The sequence below is a fragment of the Polyodon spathula genome, chromosome 2 (assembly GCF_017654505.1).
Source record: "Polyodon spathula isolate WHYD16114869_AA chromosome 2, ASM1765450v1, whole genome shotgun sequence".
Lineage (NCBI taxonomy): Eukaryota > Metazoa > Chordata > Actinopteri > Acipenseriformes > Polyodontidae > Polyodon > Polyodon spathula.
The window spans coordinates 7,181,363-7,203,504 of NC_054535.1; the positions used below are offsets into that span (position 1 = coordinate 7,181,363).

General features: G+C 36.5%; 1 protein-coding gene across 1 annotated transcript in view; it reads right to left on the bottom strand.

The window, feature by feature from the left end:
- Positions 1-6,787: 6,787 nt before the first annotated feature.
- LOC121329602 (gamma-aminobutyric acid receptor subunit alpha-2-like) overlaps positions 6,788-22,142 on the bottom strand; it is a 65,635-nt gene continuing 50,280 nt past the window's right edge. The window contains exons 9-10 of the mRNA XM_041275270.1: positions 13,136-13,338; positions 6,788-8,461 (exon numbers count right to left, since the gene is read on the bottom strand). Coding sequence (XP_041131204.1) covers positions 8,156-8,461; positions 13,136-13,338 — 509 coding nt within the window. The 3' untranslated portion in view covers positions 6,788-8,155. The remainder of the gene's footprint in view (positions 8,462-13,135; positions 13,339-22,142) is intronic.

Sequence of the window (22,142 nt, forward strand, 5' to 3'; positions counted from 1 at the left end):
AAAGACAATTCTGAGTCAACATAAACACCTAGGTCTTTTTCTCAGATTCCTTCTTCAATTTCTGTATTTCCCATATGATATTTATAATGCACATTTCTGTTGTCTGCATGCAGTACCTTACACTTTTGTCTATTAAATGTTATTTGGCATGCATCTGCCCAGTTCTGATGCTGTCTGAATCATTTTGGATGACCTTTGCTCTTGCTTCAGCTTGCTTTGCAACTCCTCCTATTTTTGGGTTTTCTGCAAATTTAACAAGTTTACTTACTATACCAGAATCTAAGTCATTAATGCAGAGAACCTAATACTGATTCCAGTGGTACTCCACTGGTTACCTCGTTCCATTTTCAGGTTTCTCCTCTAATCAGTACTTTCTGTTTTCTACATGTTAACCAATCCCTAATCCATGTGCATGTATTTCCCTGAATCCATACTGCATTCAGTTTGAAAATGAATCTTTTATGCAGGACTTTATCAAAAGCTTTCTGGAAATCTAATTGAACCATGTCATATGCTTATTATCCATTGTCGATGTGGCATCCTCAAAAAGATCAAGCAGGTTAGTTAGACACAATCTCCCTCTCCTAAAACCATGCTGGTTGTCTCCCAGGATACTGCTACCATATAGGTAATTTTTCATTTTGGATCTTATTATAGTTTCCATAAGTATAATAGAAGTTACCAGGTTTGGTTTTGCCTACCTTTTAGTGGATGAGTATTACATATGCAATTCTCTAGTCTGTCGATACAACCCCTCTCAAGAGACTGTGGCAATATCTTGGTTAGAGGTTCGTAATAATTTCTTTCATTTCTTTTAGTACTATTGGGAGGATCTCATCCAGCAGAGGGAATTTGTTTAAGAGTTTCTAGTCCCTTCAACACTTCTGCCTTTGTTGTGCTAAAGTTATTTAAAACTGGATAGGACCAGGTCAACATGTGGGGCATGTTCACCATATTCTCCTTTGTACAAACTTGTGAAAAGTAATCATTTAATTTTGCAATTTTTTCTCTTTGTCTATGATTTTGCCATTTGTATCTCTTAGACATTTTACCTCCTCCTTGAATGTTCTCTTGCTGTTATAATATTGGAAAAAACATTTTGTAATTGTTTCTATCCCCCTTAGCAATGCTCATTTCTATCTCTTTCTTGACCTTTCTAACTTCCTTTTTGACTTGCATTTGCATTTCCAAGTGGAAATGGCTACTGGATGGGAGAACATTTCTTTGACTCTCAGCGATGGACAAGTTTTGTCAATGTATATAACAAAGCAAGAAGCAAAAAAAGTTACATCAGGTATGTTTATATTATATATTATGTTTGTAATATAATGTGAATTAAAAAAAAAAGTTTTTTTTAATATAAAATTGGTAAGATATGTGTTTAAAAAATGGTAAAATATATAGTCCTATGTATATTGTTGATGATAAATATGAACTAATTAGTCTAAAATGCTCTAATATCTAACTTGTATAAGGGTCTGTTTACATAATTTAAAAAGAAAGAAAAAAGAAAAATGGATTAGTTGATCTTTTTGAGTTTAGAAATGATTATAAACATAGTTATTCATTAAACTGCAAGATTTACACCACAGTACATACAAAGTTGCAAGATAGTATACTGCAGTAAATACAAAGTTGCAAGATAGTATACTGCAGTAAATACAAAGTTGCAAGATAGTATACTGCAGTAAATACAAAGTTGCTAATTAAACTGCAACCTAGGCTGATACCAGCAAAACAAACTAAAAAAAAAATGTCAACGTTGGTGAATGTATGAACTTTTATAAATTTAAAATAAGCGAAGCACTTGTTGTAGTGGTGCTTCGCTTATTTTTAAATATATAAACGTTCTTAAGTTCACCACATTTGTCCATTGCTGCACTGTCTTTATTTATTTATTTTTTTGACCTCTTAGTGTTAACTGCCATAGAAATCCAAGAAGAAAAAGAGAAAGCCAAATTTCTCAGAATCCAAAAGAATAATAATACAACCCCCCCACTGGCATACTTTGTCCAAAACTTTTAAATAAAGTGACTAAGGATGATTTAAGTATTTTAAATAGGCTAATCAAAACACAGCTTTGCGCAGAACTGGCATTAAATTGCAGAATATGTGTAGCACCTTGTCACAAAGATGGCTGTAATGGGTGACGTCAGACCAGAAACCAGGAATCAGGAAATAAACAACAGAAAGGTGGAGTTTTGGGGAAGATGAGTGCTTACTTGCGCTCAGTATTTAATGAATGAACAGACAGTAAATGAAAAGGTTGTAACAAAAACAGCACACGGCATGTAAGGCAAAAATAAACAGATAAACAAAACAGACTAAACAGACAAACATGGTGAGCTGATATTTTAACTATTATTATTATAATTATTATTATTATTACCTCCATCTCCAATCCCGTTCTCCACTCACCAAACACACAACTCGAGCGAGTGAAAACATGCTGCATTCATGCAGCTGTACCAAGACTTGATTGATAATCAATCATTCAATTGGAGTCGCGGTACAACTGCACGTGAATTAATAAAGTGAAATTCCCCGTGCTCACATATTATTACTTTTTACTTGCACGTGAAGTGCTGTGCAATCCACATGCCTAAATACAAATATACATTTTAAACACTCGTGTTACACAGACCCGTTTATATCCTATGTACCAATGACTATACACCAACATTAACACACCACATACAACACAAAATACACAAAGGGGCGGGCACTTTGCCACACACCTCTACAGCTGAGCCGTCATGTATTGCATTGTAGGTTTCACTATTAAATTATACGATTATTAAACTATTTCAAAAGTCATGTAGAGTTTTTCATGTTTTATTAGGCTACTCAATATAAAACCTATTTATTAGGCGGATGCTTTTATCTAAGTGTTACGTTAAAAATTTCAAACAACTGAACGCTACTAAGGTTGCGATCATTCAAAAAATTTGTCTAATATGACTGAGGAAGCCAATAGTGCAGCTAAATCCGAAGTTGATCTAAGCATCATTTTTAAATGTTCGTGGAATATTCAGTAAACCGTTCAACTCTCTTAACAGTTCACTGTAAACTTTCGCCTAGTTGAACGCACCCCAGTTGTAGCAGCACGTGGGGATGTGTAAATCTATATTGAAACAGTTGTAGCAGCACGTGGGGATGTGTAACACTATATTTAAACAGTTGTAGCAGCACGTGGGGATGTGTAACGCTATATTTAAACAGTTGTAGCAGCACGTGGGGATGTGTAAATCTATATTGAAACAATTGTAGCAGCACGTGGGGATGGTAACACTATATTTAAACAGTTGTAGCAGCACGTGGGGACGTGTAACTCTATATTTTTCAGAACCTCTCTACTTACTCTTTAAGACTATGATTAATTCTAATAGCAAAGTCAATTAATGTGTGCTAGCTTTCATTTGGAATTGACATTGCTATTTCCTCCATTATATTACATCTGTGATACTGAGTTTTTTTTTGTCAGTGTTCTGGGAAAGCTGCTTCTAGTTATATCTGCATATTTCTGTAATATAAAATACATTCAGTAATATGTTGATTAATTGATTGAAACAGTGCATGCGTACTTATTGACTAAGAATCACTGTGGGGGTAATGTGTTTTGAGTAGTATAATTGTGTATATTGGCCTACATACAATTTATATATACATTTTCACCAACATTTTGATGTATGATGAACAGTCCTAACTTAAATGGGCCTTGATGCTAAATTTTAAAAATAATAATAATAATAATAAAAAATCATAACCAAGTAATTTAGAAAGATGTATTTATTTCGTGTTAGTGAATCAGTGAATCAAATGAACAAATCTGTTGAATTGATTCACTAAACTGAATGAATTAAACAAAATTGAGTCAGTAAAATAATCAAACTGCACATCACTAGTTTTCAGGCCAGAAAAATTGTGCGCAGATCAGTGGTTAGACCCTGGTTCCCATACGCACTAATAAATTATCACTTAATGCGTGGGCTAAAATTAAAATCCTTCAGTAAATAACATGGCACTTAAGCTAAGAATTTTAAGAGATAAAAGCGAATTACTGCACGCATTATGTAATTTAGAAAAAAAAAATCTTACACTTAAACAAGAGAGATGTTTTGTAATATTAGAAGGCATTCCGTCTCAGTTATGTTAGTAAATTTGATTGAACTCTGCTAGATAATTGGCCACAGCGACATTTAAGGCCCAGGCCAACGGGAATGTCAATTATCTACTGAAATGACTGCTGTGGAGGAAATCAATGCTGATTATAAATCAAGCAAATCGTGTTTTCTGTTTGAAGATATTATTCAGAGGGCATCTCCTGATGGGTAATGACCACTCTACTTGGATCCTGAGCTTTTCCAAAAGAAAAACACACACACACAATAAAGTTACTAAACTCTGACAATTAATTTTGGGGCTATCAAGCAATCTTAATTTGTATTTTTTATTTATTTTAGAAATGTAACTGTTTTTTTTTTTCCTTTACAAGAAAACAAAATGTGCAAATAACAGTATGGGGTAAAAAATATCTTGATACAGTACAAGTGTATTATGGTGGCAAAACTGCAAAGCAATTTTCATGGACACCACAGTACTGTGTGATGCTGTCTTCTTTTCTTCTTCCAACGCCTCCCACAGCAACCTTGAAAACGAAATGCTGAACATATATAATGAAATACTTTGAATAAAGCAAATAAATCAGAAAGTAGTGTAGGCTGTATGATATAACTGTGTTGATTAATAATACAGTTTTTTAAAGTGTCCATGAAATTATGGGACATATAGTTTCTGATACATGAATTCAGTCAGGACACAACTCAAATCGGTTTACCTCTTTATTAAGTAAAATTATGTGTACACATTATTCTTTGGCCACTCTTGTTGCATTTTAAAAGAGGGGAAAGTAAGCAGTCATGCTAGCTGCTGCATGTTTACAAGTTGAACAATGGCAGAATCAGTACCTACTGTACAATTGTTTAAGTAGGCAGCGTAGAGCGGTGGCAGGTGGGGAGGAGGTAGCAAAACATAAAATTCCTGGAAGTAGATTCATAGCCAGAATGCGTTGGTAGTATGCAAAGGCAAAGTCAATATATATCTCCTTACTTTGTCAGTTTTAAAATGCGCAAAACGACTGCTATTACTACTACTACTACTACTACTACTACTAATAATAATAATAATAATAATAATAATAATAATAATAATAATAATAATAATAATAATAATAATAATAATAATAAATAAATAAATAAACTGAAATTGTACATCATAGTAGAACATTCCTCTTCATTACAAAGACTAGTAACTTAGAACCAAGAACAGGCTAGAACATGCAGAAGACAGCCTTTGTTTGGTTATAACTATAAAGACTGTGGCATTGTTAATCTCTTCCAGTTAATGCAATAAAACAGTACAAAGGTGGTCTTTCATATTAGCTCCATACCCTTTCTTCATTAGTATATAGTAGCAGGTGTATAATTCCAAGACTGGAAGACTGAAGAATGCCAAGAACTTCATTCTGTAAAGCAGCTTTCTCTACAGCAGAGTACATTCCCGGAGAGTTTGTAGATGTTAATCTATTATAAAGCAAATCTGTAAAGTTGCACTTGTCACCTGGCTTACATCTAGAGTAAGGCAGATGAACAGTATCAATTGCTTCACATACTCTCCATACCATACAATTGCATATCCTTTGCATGTATTGGAAGAGGCAGACCTTCTACTCCAAGTTGCTGAATGGGTTTTAATTCTTATGTGTTGTGTGTGTGTGTGTGTGTGTGTGTGTGTGTGTGTGTGTGTGTGTGTGTGCGCATTTCCCCTTTATTTTACGTTCTATATCAGCATGGGTAAATGAAACTATTGACATGTATTTCTCCCTGAATGCAAGAATATAATAGGTTTTAGTCAGTGGGGACTGAATCAGTGGTGCTAAGATCTTTTTTTTTTTATTTATATTTGTGACCTTGACAGCAATACCATCACGCAAAGCATTTAAAAGTTCCACAACAAACAAACAAAATAAACAATCAGATAAATTAGCAAATAAATGTCAGATTTACATATTTTTTTTTTCTATTTTTTTAAGAAACATTTTTTTTTTTTTTTACATTGTATTGAGATTGTTTGTGTACCACACCTTTGAATGTATTAAAATCATTACTGTACACTACTGGAACGATTTGCACTAAACTACATATTTACTTACAATGAAAAAGTTTTATAACAAAGATTCAACCATGTTCAGATCAACTAACAACTGCTAATGTATGTAAATAAATAAATAAATAAATCAAATTTATCCAAACCATTTGACCCATAAGGGATATTAGCTTTTGTATGTCATAATTGTTTTTGTTTTTTTTACCTCTGTAAAATGTTGCTGTATAAAGCAGTCCAGCATTTATTTTATTTTATACAGAAAACAGCAAGAGAGGTGATTTAAAAAGTAATAACATCTGACTGCTACCTATAACCAATAATGACATTGCTTATAGAAGAGGGGGTAACACTACATAAAGTGTTTCTAATTACTTTGTATTCACATAGTAAATACATGTGTATTTACACATAATAACAGTGTTATTATGCATAGTTACAATGTACTTAACGTGCAACTATTGTTGCATAATATATGTAAGTGCACATCTGCTAAGAAATAAATAATAACAGTTGTATCAGAAAAAGATTAGGGGATAGGGGGTTAGGTTTTTGTTAGGGTTAGGGAAATTGTTTGGGTTACGGTTAGGGTTAGGGTTAGGGTTAGGGTTAGAGTTAGGGTTAGAGATAGGGTTTGGGTTAAGTTAGAGTTAAGGTTAGTGTTAGGGTTAGGGATGTGGGAAGGGGGGATTATATAAATGTATGTAACAATGTTGAAAATGATGCAGAGAGCAACTCGAAATATTATGTATTAATGTATTTATTGTTATGCTGATTTTAAGTGTTACTTCAGAATGCTCAAAAGATACCAGATCAAAGTACCAGCTTACTTAGCATTACAACAGAGCAGAGCCACTTTTCAACAGTCCGTGTACGCTAAAAAACATATCCACAAATGTTTCAACTAGAAGATGCTTAGTTGAAATGTTGATCACATATATACATTTTTAATAATACTACATCTACCACAATTGAACTGTCCCTGTACTGTACACCCAGGGCAAGCTGTACACTTGACGTTATCATCAAAGGTCACTTTTCTCCCAATGTTCTCCCAAACTACTGTATTGGATTTGTTGTGTTTGCTTAAGATGAGAAAATTTACATTAAACCCCCAATTCACTCCACAGTGAATTGAAAGCCTTTCAATGAAAGAATATGCTTTTACATGGGGTTAGGATTAGAGTAGTATCTTGGTGATTTGCAGATCCCTTTATATGGCCCAACCTGTAATTCATAACAGCTAGAAAATGTTTTTTCTCTAATCCATAATTTGGACATTCCTTGTTTTTATAGGAGACATAACATCTGAGCATATACAAAAGGGGTACTGTATCAACCAATCTTATTAACAATTCGTCATTTGTACCAGTATGTGAGCAAATTATTAAAAAAGGCAAACTTAGTCAAGCTGAATAAAATAGAATGTTTACTTTTCTAGTGGTAAAACCTGGAAGAGTTTTTAAAAAGTCCCTTTATATTACTGAAAATTAAATATAAAATATTTTGTACTGAATTGTATTTTAAATGTAAGCACTTGTAGGTGTTTTGGTCCTCTAAAACTCCACTAACTGAAGACAAGACTAGATTATATAATGGCTGTCTGCAAGAGCTTATACGTACAAAATCTAAATGACAAAGCATACTGTACAACTAAATGTGATCTGTATAACCAACAATGCCCTTCTTTTATCTGACAAGAACAGAAATTAATTATATTCTGTGGGGACTATAAGCATGACTAAAGTATATTTCAAGAAATATTACCAAAATTAGAGATTGTACATATTGTGGAAAGTAAATTACAGAATAAAAATGTAAACCCCTAGTGGCAATTCTATTAAAAAAATGCACTGCTGGTTATAAGTAAACACGGTACTTTTAGGGTTAGTGCCTGGCTATCTTATGTTAGCACATAGATTAGCAGTTATTTGTTGTATTTGGCAAGTCCTCAGTCCGATACTTAGAATGTTATTCAATAGGATCTGTCCATCTACTTTGATGGTACAAGGTCTTTTATGGCTGGTTCTCTGTTTAAATATGTGGCCCAATATACCAAGTTAAAGGACCCAAATAAAACTGGAAACAGTATTCTGGACATCCTGTCGATTTTGCTTACACTGTTGAACGTCTTCTTGGCTTCTTGTGGTTTTGCTTCTGGCTTTGCCTTGTTCGGATCTACTGTGGCACTTTTTGAAATGGTGGGCAGTACAGAGTCCTTGGTGATATTTGGTGCATAGTTAGCAACAGCTACTGCATATGCATTGTTTTTCTTAATGACAGAGGCTTTTTCTTTTTTCTGTGAAAACAATTCAAGAGCATTGGTTTTTAAAGGTCATTTTTGCAGCATTCATTATAATCAGAATTGATAGATGCAACAGAGCAGCGTTGATAATCACTAATGAGAGAGCAGAAGGCGAAGGCATCAATCTAAATGCAACAAGTGTCACACTTAAGGTCAGTTATAGCACAGCGAATCATAATGCTTACATTTCATATGAGCCATCAACCCTGGTATCCAACGAAAGTGTGTGACTTTTCCAAACTGACTAATAACTGAAATTAATCATTCTCATCTGCACTAGTTCAAGCTGCACCTGAGTCTAGAAGACTAAAATGAACCTCGTGAGAAATACAGATCATAGGGGTTCAGCTTAACTGAACATGCTCCTGCTTGGTTGATGGAGTGAATGAATGCAACTCATGTATGGTTTAAGCTGCCACAGTAATATGGAATGTATACGTTCTGAAAATGTAATGTTCTTGGCACCCCTGCTGCAGCCTAATTAAATGTAGTATTTCTCTCTGGCAGTGAAGACCACTTTTCATTAAATAGTCTTTCTTTTCATTTAATAAATAATAGGTACCATGGTATATTTTTAATCATGTAAATGTTTTTAAATGCTCTTTAAAAAAATGTTAATGGTTTTATAGCATTTAAAACCATTTTTGAAGAATGCACAGAATATATTACCTTCTTGGTAAAAAAATCTCATTATGAGGAATAGATAGCAACATGAATTTGGCCTTAAGGGTTTTTTTTTTATTTTTGTTTGAAGTATACTTTTTTCGGATGGTTTCACAGACCCAGACTGTATGGCTGTTATCAAGGCCAATGCTTTAAAGCACAGTGGAAATCAGGGTATTGTTGCAATTCGATTACTCATATTCCTACATTATGTTATGTAGTATCGTAGTGTAATGTGTGAAGGAAATCCTGTTTCGTTCCACTTCTGTAACAGGGCATATACCAATGAAAATTAACTTTAGTTCAGGCCACTGACACATTAAGTGTAAATGCCAGGGGAAATCCATTTCAGTTCACTACCACGTCATCATTTAGACACCCAAGGAAAATCCAGTGCATCATTATGCTATAGTCTAAACACCAAGGATAATCTGCATCTGTTTTGTGCCACTCTGTAGAGGAAGCATCTGCTTCAGTTCACTGACACACAAGGATAACCACCAAGGAAAATCTGTGTGTATTTGCTGTGATGATGTAAGCTAAACCCCAAGGTACCGTGCTTCAGTGTATCCCTGTGATACAGTGCAAGCACAAAGGAAAATCATTGTTAGTACTAAGGAATAAACTCTTGAGAATAAAACAAAAATTATGGTTTTGTGCAAGACAAACAGAACTGCAATTCTGATAAGTGGCATGGTATAAAAACACACAGATCCAACTTACTGTATCCTCACCTCCACCCATTTAATCATCTATTGCTATTCAGTATGAAACAACCCCTCATTGTGCATTTATTTTAATTTTATGTTAGCCATGGTGAAAAGTTTGGTTTAGACACAGATGATTCAAATAATACAAACATTGACATAGAGGTTCTGTCTTTTTGGAAGCATTGTTGATTCTAATAATAATATTGCTGCTGCATTTGACAACTCCCTTGGGGTGGTTCTTATTTATAAAGCGTTAGGGCTATTCAAAGGTTATTAGCCTCAAGATTGTAACAAGTGTTAGATTTGATTGGCACATGGTATTGCTTTCGGAGTTGAAAATAAAATGTTTCAAAGAGAGTGTAGCTCTCAACGAGAAACATCAATTATTCATCCAGCTTAGGGAAGACGAGGCCTTATAAATATGTAGTGTGTGTAGTGTTTTAAGCTTAGCATTCTCAGAGGAATTAACTCACCTCGCTATTGGCCAATCTCTCATATTTAAACCCTCCTTTCCGCCTCACTCTTTTATTTTCTGTCTGAGTGCTGTACTGCATTCCCATCTTTCAGTTTGTATATATCTTTTTGGTCTCAGGCTGTTCTCTTATGTTTCCATACTGCCGTCTTTTTAAACAGTCTCTTTGTTCCCTGTAGCAGTGTAACATGTTTAACAATAACACACATTGGGGTCTATTTTAATGATCTAAACATTGGTAGACCTTTAACTCTGTATTACTCCTGTGTGTACTGACCACTTAGTTAACATTTAATACAGCAGAATTCAGTTATAATGCAGGCTTGCTAGTTTAGGCCTATTCCTTGACATTGACTATAAATCAACCATGATATTGCAAAAGTGTGCAACATTAAGAAATGTTTTGCTTTACATTTATGCTAATCCCAACATGATACATGATATAAGAACCAATATTTAAAATGATCCAACTATCTTAAAACAGCAAGACTTTTCTTCCACCAACAGTACATGGTTGCCACCCCAGTATTTGCTCCTTACACTTTGAAGAGCAGCCTCATTCGTCACTCCCTCATGCAGCTATTGTTTACAGTTTAAATCTTATAAATACCTTCTCTTTGTGTTCCTCTGTCTGGTATACCAAGAGGAAACCCACATTATGAAGCTCCACTCTGTGAAGTGATTCTGTTTGTGCCTGTCAGCTTCAGCCCTTATCCAGGCAGGTTGAGCGCATTAGATTCACCAGAGCATATTTGTAGCGGTAGCGTTGTCAGATTTATATTTAAAAGTCTATTTCCAAGGTCATTTTTTTTTAGAACTTTACAAAATTAATGATATTAAAATATTTATTAAAGCTGCTATAGCTGCTGCCTTACCTACCTTCTATCTGTTTACCATGATCAAACTGAGCCACTGATAAGCCTAGAAAGCAAATGCTGTCTTGTTTATCCTAAAAATAAATTAATACTTTACTTCTCTGCCACAATGAATATTAATCTAACTAGGGAACATTATGTATTGCGCTCCTGCACATCTGTGCTACGAATTTAAAATGGTAAGGTTGGAAGTAATTAACTTTTTAATTAACATACACACTACTGCACTTTAAACACAACAACAAAATATGAAATAAACACCAATCAGAACAAAGGAATATTGATAATAATGAAAAGCAAATCAATCCAGGCTTTATGCGCAAAGAAAAAACTACTCTCCAAGAACAAGAGTAGTGTTAATGACACTGGAGCTGATCCCATCAGAACCATGGGAGATGAGTAGGCCAGGCTCACATGAAAGGAAATGCAATGGCAATTTGTTTATAAGAACAAAGGAAAGCCAGCTGGAATAATGGAGTAAACACATTATCCAAATCATTTTGTTTCCTCAAAACATTTTCCCCATGTGTGCTACTGCATAATGTATAGCGGTGGTCTTAAATAAAAGGGACTTGCCATACCTACACTAAGCCCCAGGTCAGCTCATCTGGGTCTATGTTGTGTTGCATTTGCTATTAGTGCATTGTTGCTATTTGTTAACCGATTGCTATAGATGTAGACATGAGGCAAAAGAGACACTTTCTTGCTCCAAACATCAAACGTGGGCGTGTGCATGCATGCATGCATTAAGTGACTAGTTAAAACCCCAAGACTCTTGATGAGAAACACAAATCAATGGCATCTTTTACTCTAACATCGGCTTAAACCAGTCTTGATTGACAGCTGTCTAATACAGTAAATCTGCTCTGCTTCACTTGAAACAGCCACAATAGCAGAATCAATGTATCCTAGTTACCATTTCTTCAGCTTCTACAGTATTAAGTGACACATAAGCTACAGTTATTAAGTGTGCACCTCCAATTATTCAAGGAATCTAATTAATCTCAAGGAATGTAATTAAATATGCCTACACCAGTTTACTACATCTACCAACTTTTAGCTGTATATGCTATAAATGTAAAATGCATTGATCTGACTAGCATGCATAGAACAGGACATGAATAACCAACTGGCACAACATAATACTGTAGCTGTATAGAATTCAACGGCATCGGTCTTTAAGTCTGCAATAAGGCCCGACACGGTGTCCGTATACGTCCAATATACAGACGCCTTGGGGTGTTGCGCGGCACGAGACGATGTCGAGTGCCTCCAAGCCCCGAGAAGTGAGTATATTGGATGTATAAAGACAGTCTGAAGGGGCTAATTGAATTTATAATCCAAGTTAGTGGATTTGAAAAAATAAAGCATAAATCACCTCTAGGGCAAAAAATTATATATTTTTTATTAAATATCATTATGCCAATAAAGTAGTTCCATTTATAACTTTAAATTACACACTGCGTTAATCTTAGTAAATGAATTTTACTGCAAAAGTAAACCATTATTTTTGATATTGTGTCGAATTGCACATTGCCATTAAAAAGATCCACCAGGGGGTGGAGTTGAGACAGAGTTAATTTATTTTTTCCTCTCTGAGTTTGTTGGAAACTTGTTTGACAAATCACATTGCTTGTTTCACGTTCCTTTGCCAGACCTGGATAGCGATTTCCTAAGCCCAGCATCTAATGGAAATATCCCTGAATCACATCCGTATGCACTTGTATCATGGAATGATTGTATCAGCAATGTTTTTTTTTTTTTTTCATATTGCTCTAATAACTGATTTATGTGAAGTAATAATGTCCCAGTGGCAGACAGGTTTCTTTGAAAATAGAAGTCATCCATTAGGCTATATGCCACAAAGCTATGCCAATCTTTATCTGAACTGAAACATTACCAGGAATAATTACATTGCTTGAGTGAATAAGAAAAGGCTATACTTTACCTTATCATTCACTACACTTTTACCATCCCAGGCCCATCCACGCTTTGTAAAGTAATTCACTGTGGCAAATTCTATCAACGCAGAGAAGACAAAGGCATAACATACAGCTATGAACCAGTCCATGGCTGTGGCGTAAGCCACTTTAGGCAGGGAATTGCGAGCGCTGATACTCAGAGTTGTCATCGTCAGCACAGTTGTTACTCCTGAGGAAGGTAAATTATGAAATAAACAGTAAATATTTCATATAAAACATTTCTTTTTATAAGCTATAAATGTATTTAGTTTGGTAAAGCAGTTTGGGCCCAGTAACATTTAATAGCCTGTTTGATGCACTTGTATTTTGGATTTAAAAAGTAAGTAGCAGGGTTGCGAAAAAAATATATAGCGTTACACATCCCCCAACTGTTTAAATAACGTATCTGTCATTTATTTTCATTGTTAATATCCTGCCAACTTTTTACACTTATAACTTTAAATTCTGGTTCAAAGCTCTTTTAAAAATGGCCATTCTAGTGCACTGGGGTTTGAGATATGTCCTCTAAATCACTGCAGGAAGAGCAAGTAAAAAAACAAACAAAAAAAAAGCATAACATTTCTCTATTCCCACATCATTGCTGTGTTACCTGTTTGAAAATGTGGGCAATGATTCACACATTACCAGCGGACATATTGAAAAGAGCTTTGAAATTTAAATTTATAAGTGTAATTATTGCATGAATGTTAGGTGTTTCCTACACTGACTATCATTGGTCATTGTCATTTTTAATGCTGTAAAATTTGATTGCAACTAAGTAATTTTGATTCTAAAACCAACACATCACTCTCTTACAAGAATGGCAGACTTGGTGTGCAAGACACAACAGGGAATGTAAATGTACACGATTACTTCTAACATGAAAACTGGAGAAAGACACAGGTCTCGTGTGCAATGGCCTTCTGTCCCTAGTGTTCCCTAGTTTAGCTCTCTGTACTGTACTCTACCTCTCCATCTCTTTTACAGGATCATATTTTAAACAGAAGCTTTAAAGCTAACAACTTTCTAAAATACATAAAAAGTCTTATACATTTCTTAATTCAATTTCTAATACTCACAAATTTCAACAAAATAAATGATCTGTCACAATAAAAAAAACAAAAAAACAAACAAAACGGGACACCCTGAATGCCCTTGTTATATAAATGGATATTTTGAACTGGATATCCAAAAGGCCATTCTGTAAGCATTATATTTAATCCATTAAACAATATGAATGCCCAGTCAGTACTTAATTATATATTTATAGAAACTATAATTTAGTCTATGTGCATACTTATTTAAGTAAGCAATTTTGACAGGTTTGTATGTTGTAAAGTTAACTTTAAACATTTTTCCTTTCAACAAAATGAAATAAAGCAGTTCAGTGAGTGTTTGATTAGTAAAAACATTTTTAATGATTTGTCTTTATAGAAATGAAATACATTTCACAAAAACAAAATATAGAGTTACCTATTTCTGTAATATAAAATACATTTAATTAATATGTTGATTAATTGATTGAAACAGTGCCTGCATACTTACTGACTAAGAATCACTGTGGGGGTAATGTGTTTTGAATAGTATAATTGTGTATATTGGCCTACATACAATTTATATGTACATTTTCACCAGCATTTTGATGTATGATGAACAGTCCTAACTTAATAATAAATTAATTAATAATAAACTTAATAATAATAAAACAAAAGTAAAAAAATAATAATAAAAAATGCAAAGTCTAGTACTGCCTTTTATATTTGTATTTACTCAGAATCTTTCTTGAAGTAGACACAGTGTAAATAAAACACATATACCGAGTCATCTACGATTAATGTCTTGTCATACTCTCTTTTGCATCTGCTGAATGGTCTTCTGTGTTGTACATTTAGTTCAGTCAGGAAACTTATGTGATAAAACAGACCAGACAATACTACTAGATTATACATATTGTACACTTTGACCTCGCCTTTTGAGGTACCCCTGCCCATCAATTAGCTTGCAGATAAGTGGAGAGGCTGGCTGTAGGGAAGCTATTGGCAGGGCAGGATAGCAGCCCTCCCCATTAGACAAAGACAAAAAGCAGGTGGAGGCTTGGGAGGTGAACTGGCGCACAGCGGGTCGTAATGCATTGAGGTAAGATATAAATCATTTCCTTGCTGATCATTGGATGTATTCTTTATTGAGGGACAAATAAGAAAAGGTATTGAATTGATGGTCTAGACTGGTATCAGAAGTGTTTAAAATATACTTGATATTTACATGATTTGATCCAAAGTTAAAAATGAGTTTTCTGCCAGAACCAACGCTTTGCTTAATTTCTAGATGACTCATCAATTTAACAAATTCAGACTCTGATTGTCTGTATGACAATGTATCTCATTTGTGATAGGGGAGATCTGTGCTGACTATCAGGCGCATGCATGATCCTGCAGGGTCAAGTTGGGAACCCCGTGGGATCCACCTGTCAATGACGGCAATGACACAGAGAGGTTGGGTGAGGGTGTGTCACATCTCTCTCTCTCTCTGAGTGGTTGGGAGGCGGGTCTTGGGGGGATCGATCCACCAATAAAAATCACTCTTTGCTGTTCCTTTGCTCTTGCCCTTCTAAGAGAAATGACAGTGGGAGCTGGTTTCGGAAACCTGGAGTATACAACATAAAAACAGATCGGCAGTGTGTGGAACGAGAAAACGGGCAAGCAAACCCGGCTCATGAAGACAGGCACTACATATTATTTAATAATTATTGCGCGCACGAGAGGGACATTGACTGTTTAGTTAGGGAAGTCTGGGCAGCCTCATGAGTGTTAGTGAGGGAATAGCAAAGTGTAACTGAGACCCGAGCCACACCGAATAGCGTAGGCTGTGGGCCGCTGCAAGAAGCAGCACCTATTATTTGTAATTTTGCTATTGTTTTATTCTCCTTTTTGCTTTCAGCTTTTGTTATTGGAATATTATTTTCAGCACCTGTGAGTGCAAACCAGGACTGTGTTCACCCGAACCATTGTTGGTAACCCCCATGTCATACTCAATTACCGCTGTTGGGATTGGGCCATGGCATAATAGCGCCCTCTGCTGGGATATATAAAACTGTACACCTCAGTGGTGTTTCAAATAAACTTTCTGTGTCAAGTGAATTCTCCACACTTGAGTATTAATTTAATCCAGAAACAGGAAAAGATACAGAAGGAAAAATGGTACACTAAATTAAGTCAAGTTTTTTTAATCTTCTTTTTTTTATTTTATTTCATTCTGCTTTTTGGGACTGGGACAAAGTGCTGACCTTTCATTCATGCACTAAAGACTGACATGGACCACATCTGTGCACTAAGCTAAGGCTACAGGGCATACACAATTACGCTGAACAATTATTTAACTGTTATAATGGAGGAGGAGGTATTTTTTGCTTGGAGTTCAGTGGTACTGTAAATAAACAACTTACACTTGCGGCACTGTCAGCTAAATAACATTCTGGTCCACGAATGAAGGGGATGAGGGGGTTGATTGGTGCATTTGCCTTGTTACACGGCCTTGGTTTCAACCTAGAACAGTGCATTCCTCTCAATGTGTTTGTCTCGCCCTCTGGGGCTGTGGTGAGGCAAACACATCGCTAATCTCCCTAGAGGTAAGTTTATCTCAGGGTAACCACTGCTTCCTGGGTAAGGCAAATAAAAAAATGTTTATACATTGGCAACTTATTCAAGAAAAACATACATATTATTTTTAAACGGCTATTCATGAACTCATGGAAGGAGCAGGATTCATGGCACTAAAGACTAGGGACCTCTGTTTATCCCTGTTGAGGTTTGTTCCACTGCCTCATCAGTTTGCTTCAACCCATTCCCTGGCGGGACAACCCGGGTAGGGAGTGAGAGTAGATCATATCCATCCAATCTTTGTTCTCTCTGGGAAACTGCCAGCAAGATGCCGCTTGGCCCTGGTTGTTTTTATGTGATGTGGAAATACTGAGATTATAGAACAAATTTTATAATCCCCCCCATCAGCCTTCAGAGCAATATGACTTTAGCAGGACTTCACCCAATACCCTAGTGGACAAAGGCTTCCCACCTATCAACCCACAGAGCCACCTGTCCTTCTTATCAAACAATCTTAACAAGGATGATGAGAAAAAGAATAATAATATGCAGAACACAAACAAACACCTGCTAAAGTGAAGTTGTCTTAATTAGATACAAGATACTCACTTGAGGCATAGCATATTTTTGTACAGCATATTAAAGAAGATAAATTAGAATCATGCTGAGAATAGTGCCTTTGGAGTTTAATCTTTTTTCTCAATACAAGTTTTTTATTTTTTTTTTATTTTGTATTATGTGTTACTGAGGCTTGTTGCTCTAATGGAAATGGAATCACTGATATTATCTTCTAAAGATTCCAGTTCAGTACAGCTGATAGAAAAAAAAGAGATGAAATTAAATGACCTTTTACACCAAAACACAATCCTCTGTCAACTGAAGGAATAGTCACACTCTTAAGCTGGAAGGTTTGGCTTAAACCGAGGAGCATCGTTCATATTTCCACTAAGGAAATCACCCATATTTAATGATTCTGAGTACTTCGGTTTCCTTAGTTCAAATAATTCCTAAATCCTATTGACATTATGTATAAGTTGCTAGAATGAGTTTTGTCATCACATTAGCAAGATATCTTCCACTAGTTTGTGTGGGTGGGCCTGATCTGTTCAGATTCATTGTTTTTTTTTTTTTTTTTTTGTTTCAGAATAAAAAGCATTTTATAAAACTAAAGGAATAGAGGCTAACATGTGCATCACAGAGTTCAGGTTTAGGGTTAGATATAGTTCATAACAGAGGATTATATACCTTGTCCCAGTCATAAATGCCACTGGGAAGTGTAAATAAAATAGAAATTCACTATATACTTCCAGCTTATTTACAGAGTGATTCATAACCAGTTTAACTGGGTTTTGAAAAAAAACATGTCAATAATTGATTATTATAATATGCACACAGGTCAAATCCAATGTAACAAAGTGCAAAGTTAAATCTCACATGTGATCTCCTGACAATGGTCTTTTAGAAAATATATCACAAAAATCTTTCCCTGAATCCTGCTTCCCTGCACATAAATCTACTGGTCTCTTAATTACAGCACATACTGCAGGCTGAGGAGACTTACATTCTACAATAGAACAGAATTTTGTGCTGCAAAAAATAACTCTATGCAGATAACTGACATGTACAATAAAAACAAATGCTTTCCTGTTCAATTAAATGTTAACTTTTGTGAAGTTCAGTGGGCATGAACCAGGGCTTCGCTACTTCCTAATTTCACCTGTCTGTCATAATTGACTCCCTATTTAAAACCTTTCTCTTGTTAGCTTTTTTCCTCCTCCTCACTTTTTTCATATGCCATGTGCCTCTGTGTCGGTCCCCTCTGGGGGGATGGTGATTCTCACTTCCCCGACTCCACAGGTTCTTCGTGCAGTCAGAAGGGACCACGGGCCACATTATTCTTTCACAGCTCATGTTCTATATATCTTACATCATGAAAGAAGGCTCTGTCTTACTTCCTCCTTTATCCTCCTGGGACTTGGCCCTCATACTCTTTGTGCTCAAGTCCTGTAACTAACAATTATTTGTGTTCTTTCAGATTCTCTTTTCTTCCTTACGTCAAGGCTTCGTATGAGCCATTCCGTCCTCTGAGGGTCGAATTCAGTCGCTAACTGGGACCCAGTCGCGAGGCCGATCCTATAACGGCTCTTCCAGAATTCAGAAACTGTTTTCAGGGGCCCAGAGGCTGATAGGGCCAGCCTCAACTCAAAAAGGAAGGCTCTTTTGGTTGGAGTCCGGCCCGTCCTTCTCTCTCTCTCTCTCTCTCTCTCTCTCTCTCTCTCTCTCTCTCTCTCTCTCTCTCTCTCTCTCTCTCTCTCTCTCCTGCTCTAGAGGGCAAGCCTCGGATCCTAAGTTGCAAATACTCCCTTCTCACAGCCCTGGTTCCTGCCCTGTGAACTGAACGCAAAAGTATTCTGTAATGATATATTTTAGGATACAACATCTATGAGTAAGAAAATTACTAGTTTTTTTCACATTATTTTAAACCATAGCTGATAACCATACAAAATACTAGGTCAACAATAACAAGAAAAAAGTGTGAAATCCTTATATTTTCATGTTCCAATATTAATAAATGAAAATAATTATGATGTTACAGATGCCACGAAAGGTAGGATGGCCGCGTTTGAACTGCAGTGAGTAGCCAGTCTGAACGATAGAAAGCACCCAGATGTCCGTGGTGCACTGATGCCAATACTCCAGATGGCTCCCTGAAAAGGGGCCCTGGGCCAGTGGCAGCAAACCCCTATGGCTTGTGGCATGGCCTGAGGTTTCTGCCTCTGTACCAGGCAGCGGAACCTATTGTACCCTCGAGGCAAGTAGCCGCGGGCTGCAACATACGCAGCTGGCTGTGCTGGTCTTTGAGGCTGCTGCGTTCTAGGGAGCCAGTTTGCAGCTGGTTTGCGCACTGGGGGTGGTCGCTTGGGAAGCAAGCTCACCAGCTCCTTCGTGGAGCCCCACTCTCACTGCTGAGGCATCTCGTCCACCGCAGAACCAAAGGTATACCTGGTGTGATAGGGGCATTAACAGCGGTGCTTTGTCCACATCAGGCACGTGCCTGGGAAAGCCAAACCTGCCTGCGTGCAGCTACCAATGCAGCCAACAGTCTCTACCTACAGCCTGCCCGCTCAGTTTTGACAGATGGAGCACTTTGCAATTACCGCGGCCAGCACTGTACAGGGATGCCCACCTGTGCAATCTGCTGGCAAATCCACTCAGTCAGTACTCACACGAGACTGAGGAAAGCCTGTTTGTTAGAATGAACTAACAGCCCTCGTAATGGTGATGCAAAAGCTGTCACCAAAATGACATCAAGATGCTGTGGTAGAGATTGTATGCAATGACAACAAAAGCAGCCTCTTGGTCCTGCACACACTGCAGACAGCCCTACACTTAGTCTCTGAAAACAGAAAAACAGAAGGAGAAAATAAAAAAAAATTGTCAACAAAATACAGAAATAACAATTACTTTAATTATACAAACCATCTCTTAATTTTGGTCGAAGCCAAAACTAGAATAAAATAGACGCTACAGTGGAACCTAACAAACAACAGGCTGTAGTGCACAAATACATGTAATTAGTAAAATGAATTCAGTGATTACTTTTAGTATCACCTAGAATTTGTATAAAAATACAATAAATGCAAAAATCTGTAGCAGAAAAAGCACTTATCTGAATAGGTGCTCCTGTCAGGTCAGTTCTTGAAAAGAAAAATGGTGCTGAGATCTATGCGTGCAGTCCTTTATACCCTCGGGGCGGGCACGACTGCGTCACAAGCCTGGCTGAGCAGTTTTGTTATATCTTATTCAGGTTTGGGGTGTTTAGGAGGTAAATACCCAATTGATAGTGGTTACATTTTGTACTTGAAAGGGAACACTTCTTCCAGTCTGAACAATTGAAGTGGAAATAAGTACAGTGACGTGTTGAAATGAACAAACTGCTTTCCCAAAGATGAACTACACAGGCAGCTACATAGGCCTTTTTGCCATGTAGACTGTATTGGAAAACTGATCAACAGAATGCTTTGTATGTGCCATTGTTATTCCAGATAAGGTTACATTTTAACAGGGGTGGGAGCAGAGCAAAGTAGCCAAGACAGAAAATGTATGGGGTTCAGTTTCATTTTGTTTGGTTTGATATGTTGTGTGTTTTATCATCACATTCTAGCAACTCAATTTCAATTCTCTCATATGCATAGTTACAGACTTGTTGAAAAGCCAGTTTTACTTGTGAAGCACACTAGTAGTTGTTTTAACTTCCACAAGGGCTTTTCACATCATATCTGAGGTTCTGTGCAAACAGAGTGCTTATGGTAATGACGCAGCTGCTCCCTAATTATAACTTTCTGCAGATTTTCTCTGTATTGAAAGACTGACAGAGAATAGTCTGAATGATGGGCTGATCCTCAGGAGGAGCTGGTAACTAAGCCATGGTTAATATGCCATGGAGTGTGTATGGCATGCCTGCTAATAAAGAAAGTCATAGTCCTATACCACATTTCCACTAGGCTGCTCGAGGCAGCCCAGGTATGGGTCGGTACATTTCCACGGCAGGGCCAGGGGCGGGGCATTGCTGGCTAGCTGGAGAAAATGCAGAACCTTACGTTATAAAGTGTTTCAAGATGGCCGCTTCAAAACGCACCAGAAGATGGAAGGAATGCAGGATTAATGGATTAATCAAATTCAGGGGGGGGGGGGCAGCTGAGAGAGCAGAAGATAATCAGTGCATCAGGAAGAAATAATAGCAGAGACGAGGAAGAAAACTCTGATTACCACCAGTAAACAAGCTCTCCTGCCACGTTACCGTGTAAGGGGCATGCATAGCGTGCTGGTACACAGCACATATAAACAAAAGCCAAGAAGATGACGTAAAACAATTCAGTTTATTTCATCAGAATTCAAGAAAGTTAGCGTAGTTGTTAATAGTCACAGTCCACAAATTTTGCTCATTTCCAGTGCAGTACAGAATTAATACAGTACCTCCAGAATAAGATATCAGGCGCCAATTTATGCCATATTAAATCAAACTATTTTATTACTGTAATAGCAACTTTTTTATCAATGTACTTGCTCCTGTACGTGCTTTACAAAATCCACTTTCTGTTGACAATACTGTAGTTGGTCTTTCTTTGTCTTGCAAAGGCAAGTACACAAAGAATAAGTTCAGGATTTTTCTGAAATCAACATATTGTGATTTCTTTTTTTTTTTTTTTTAATTTAGAGTAACCAATTATTTTTATTTTTTTCCCCTGAATTTGGAATGTCCAATTATGTTTTTTTTCTCCTCACCACACAGCAGAGATGTTTTGAGGGTGTATGAGCGTTCTCTGATTTCACAAGCCTAAAGCCAGACTTGCTTTTATGCTGAGCAATCCTGACCAGAGCACATTCTGAATGTGTT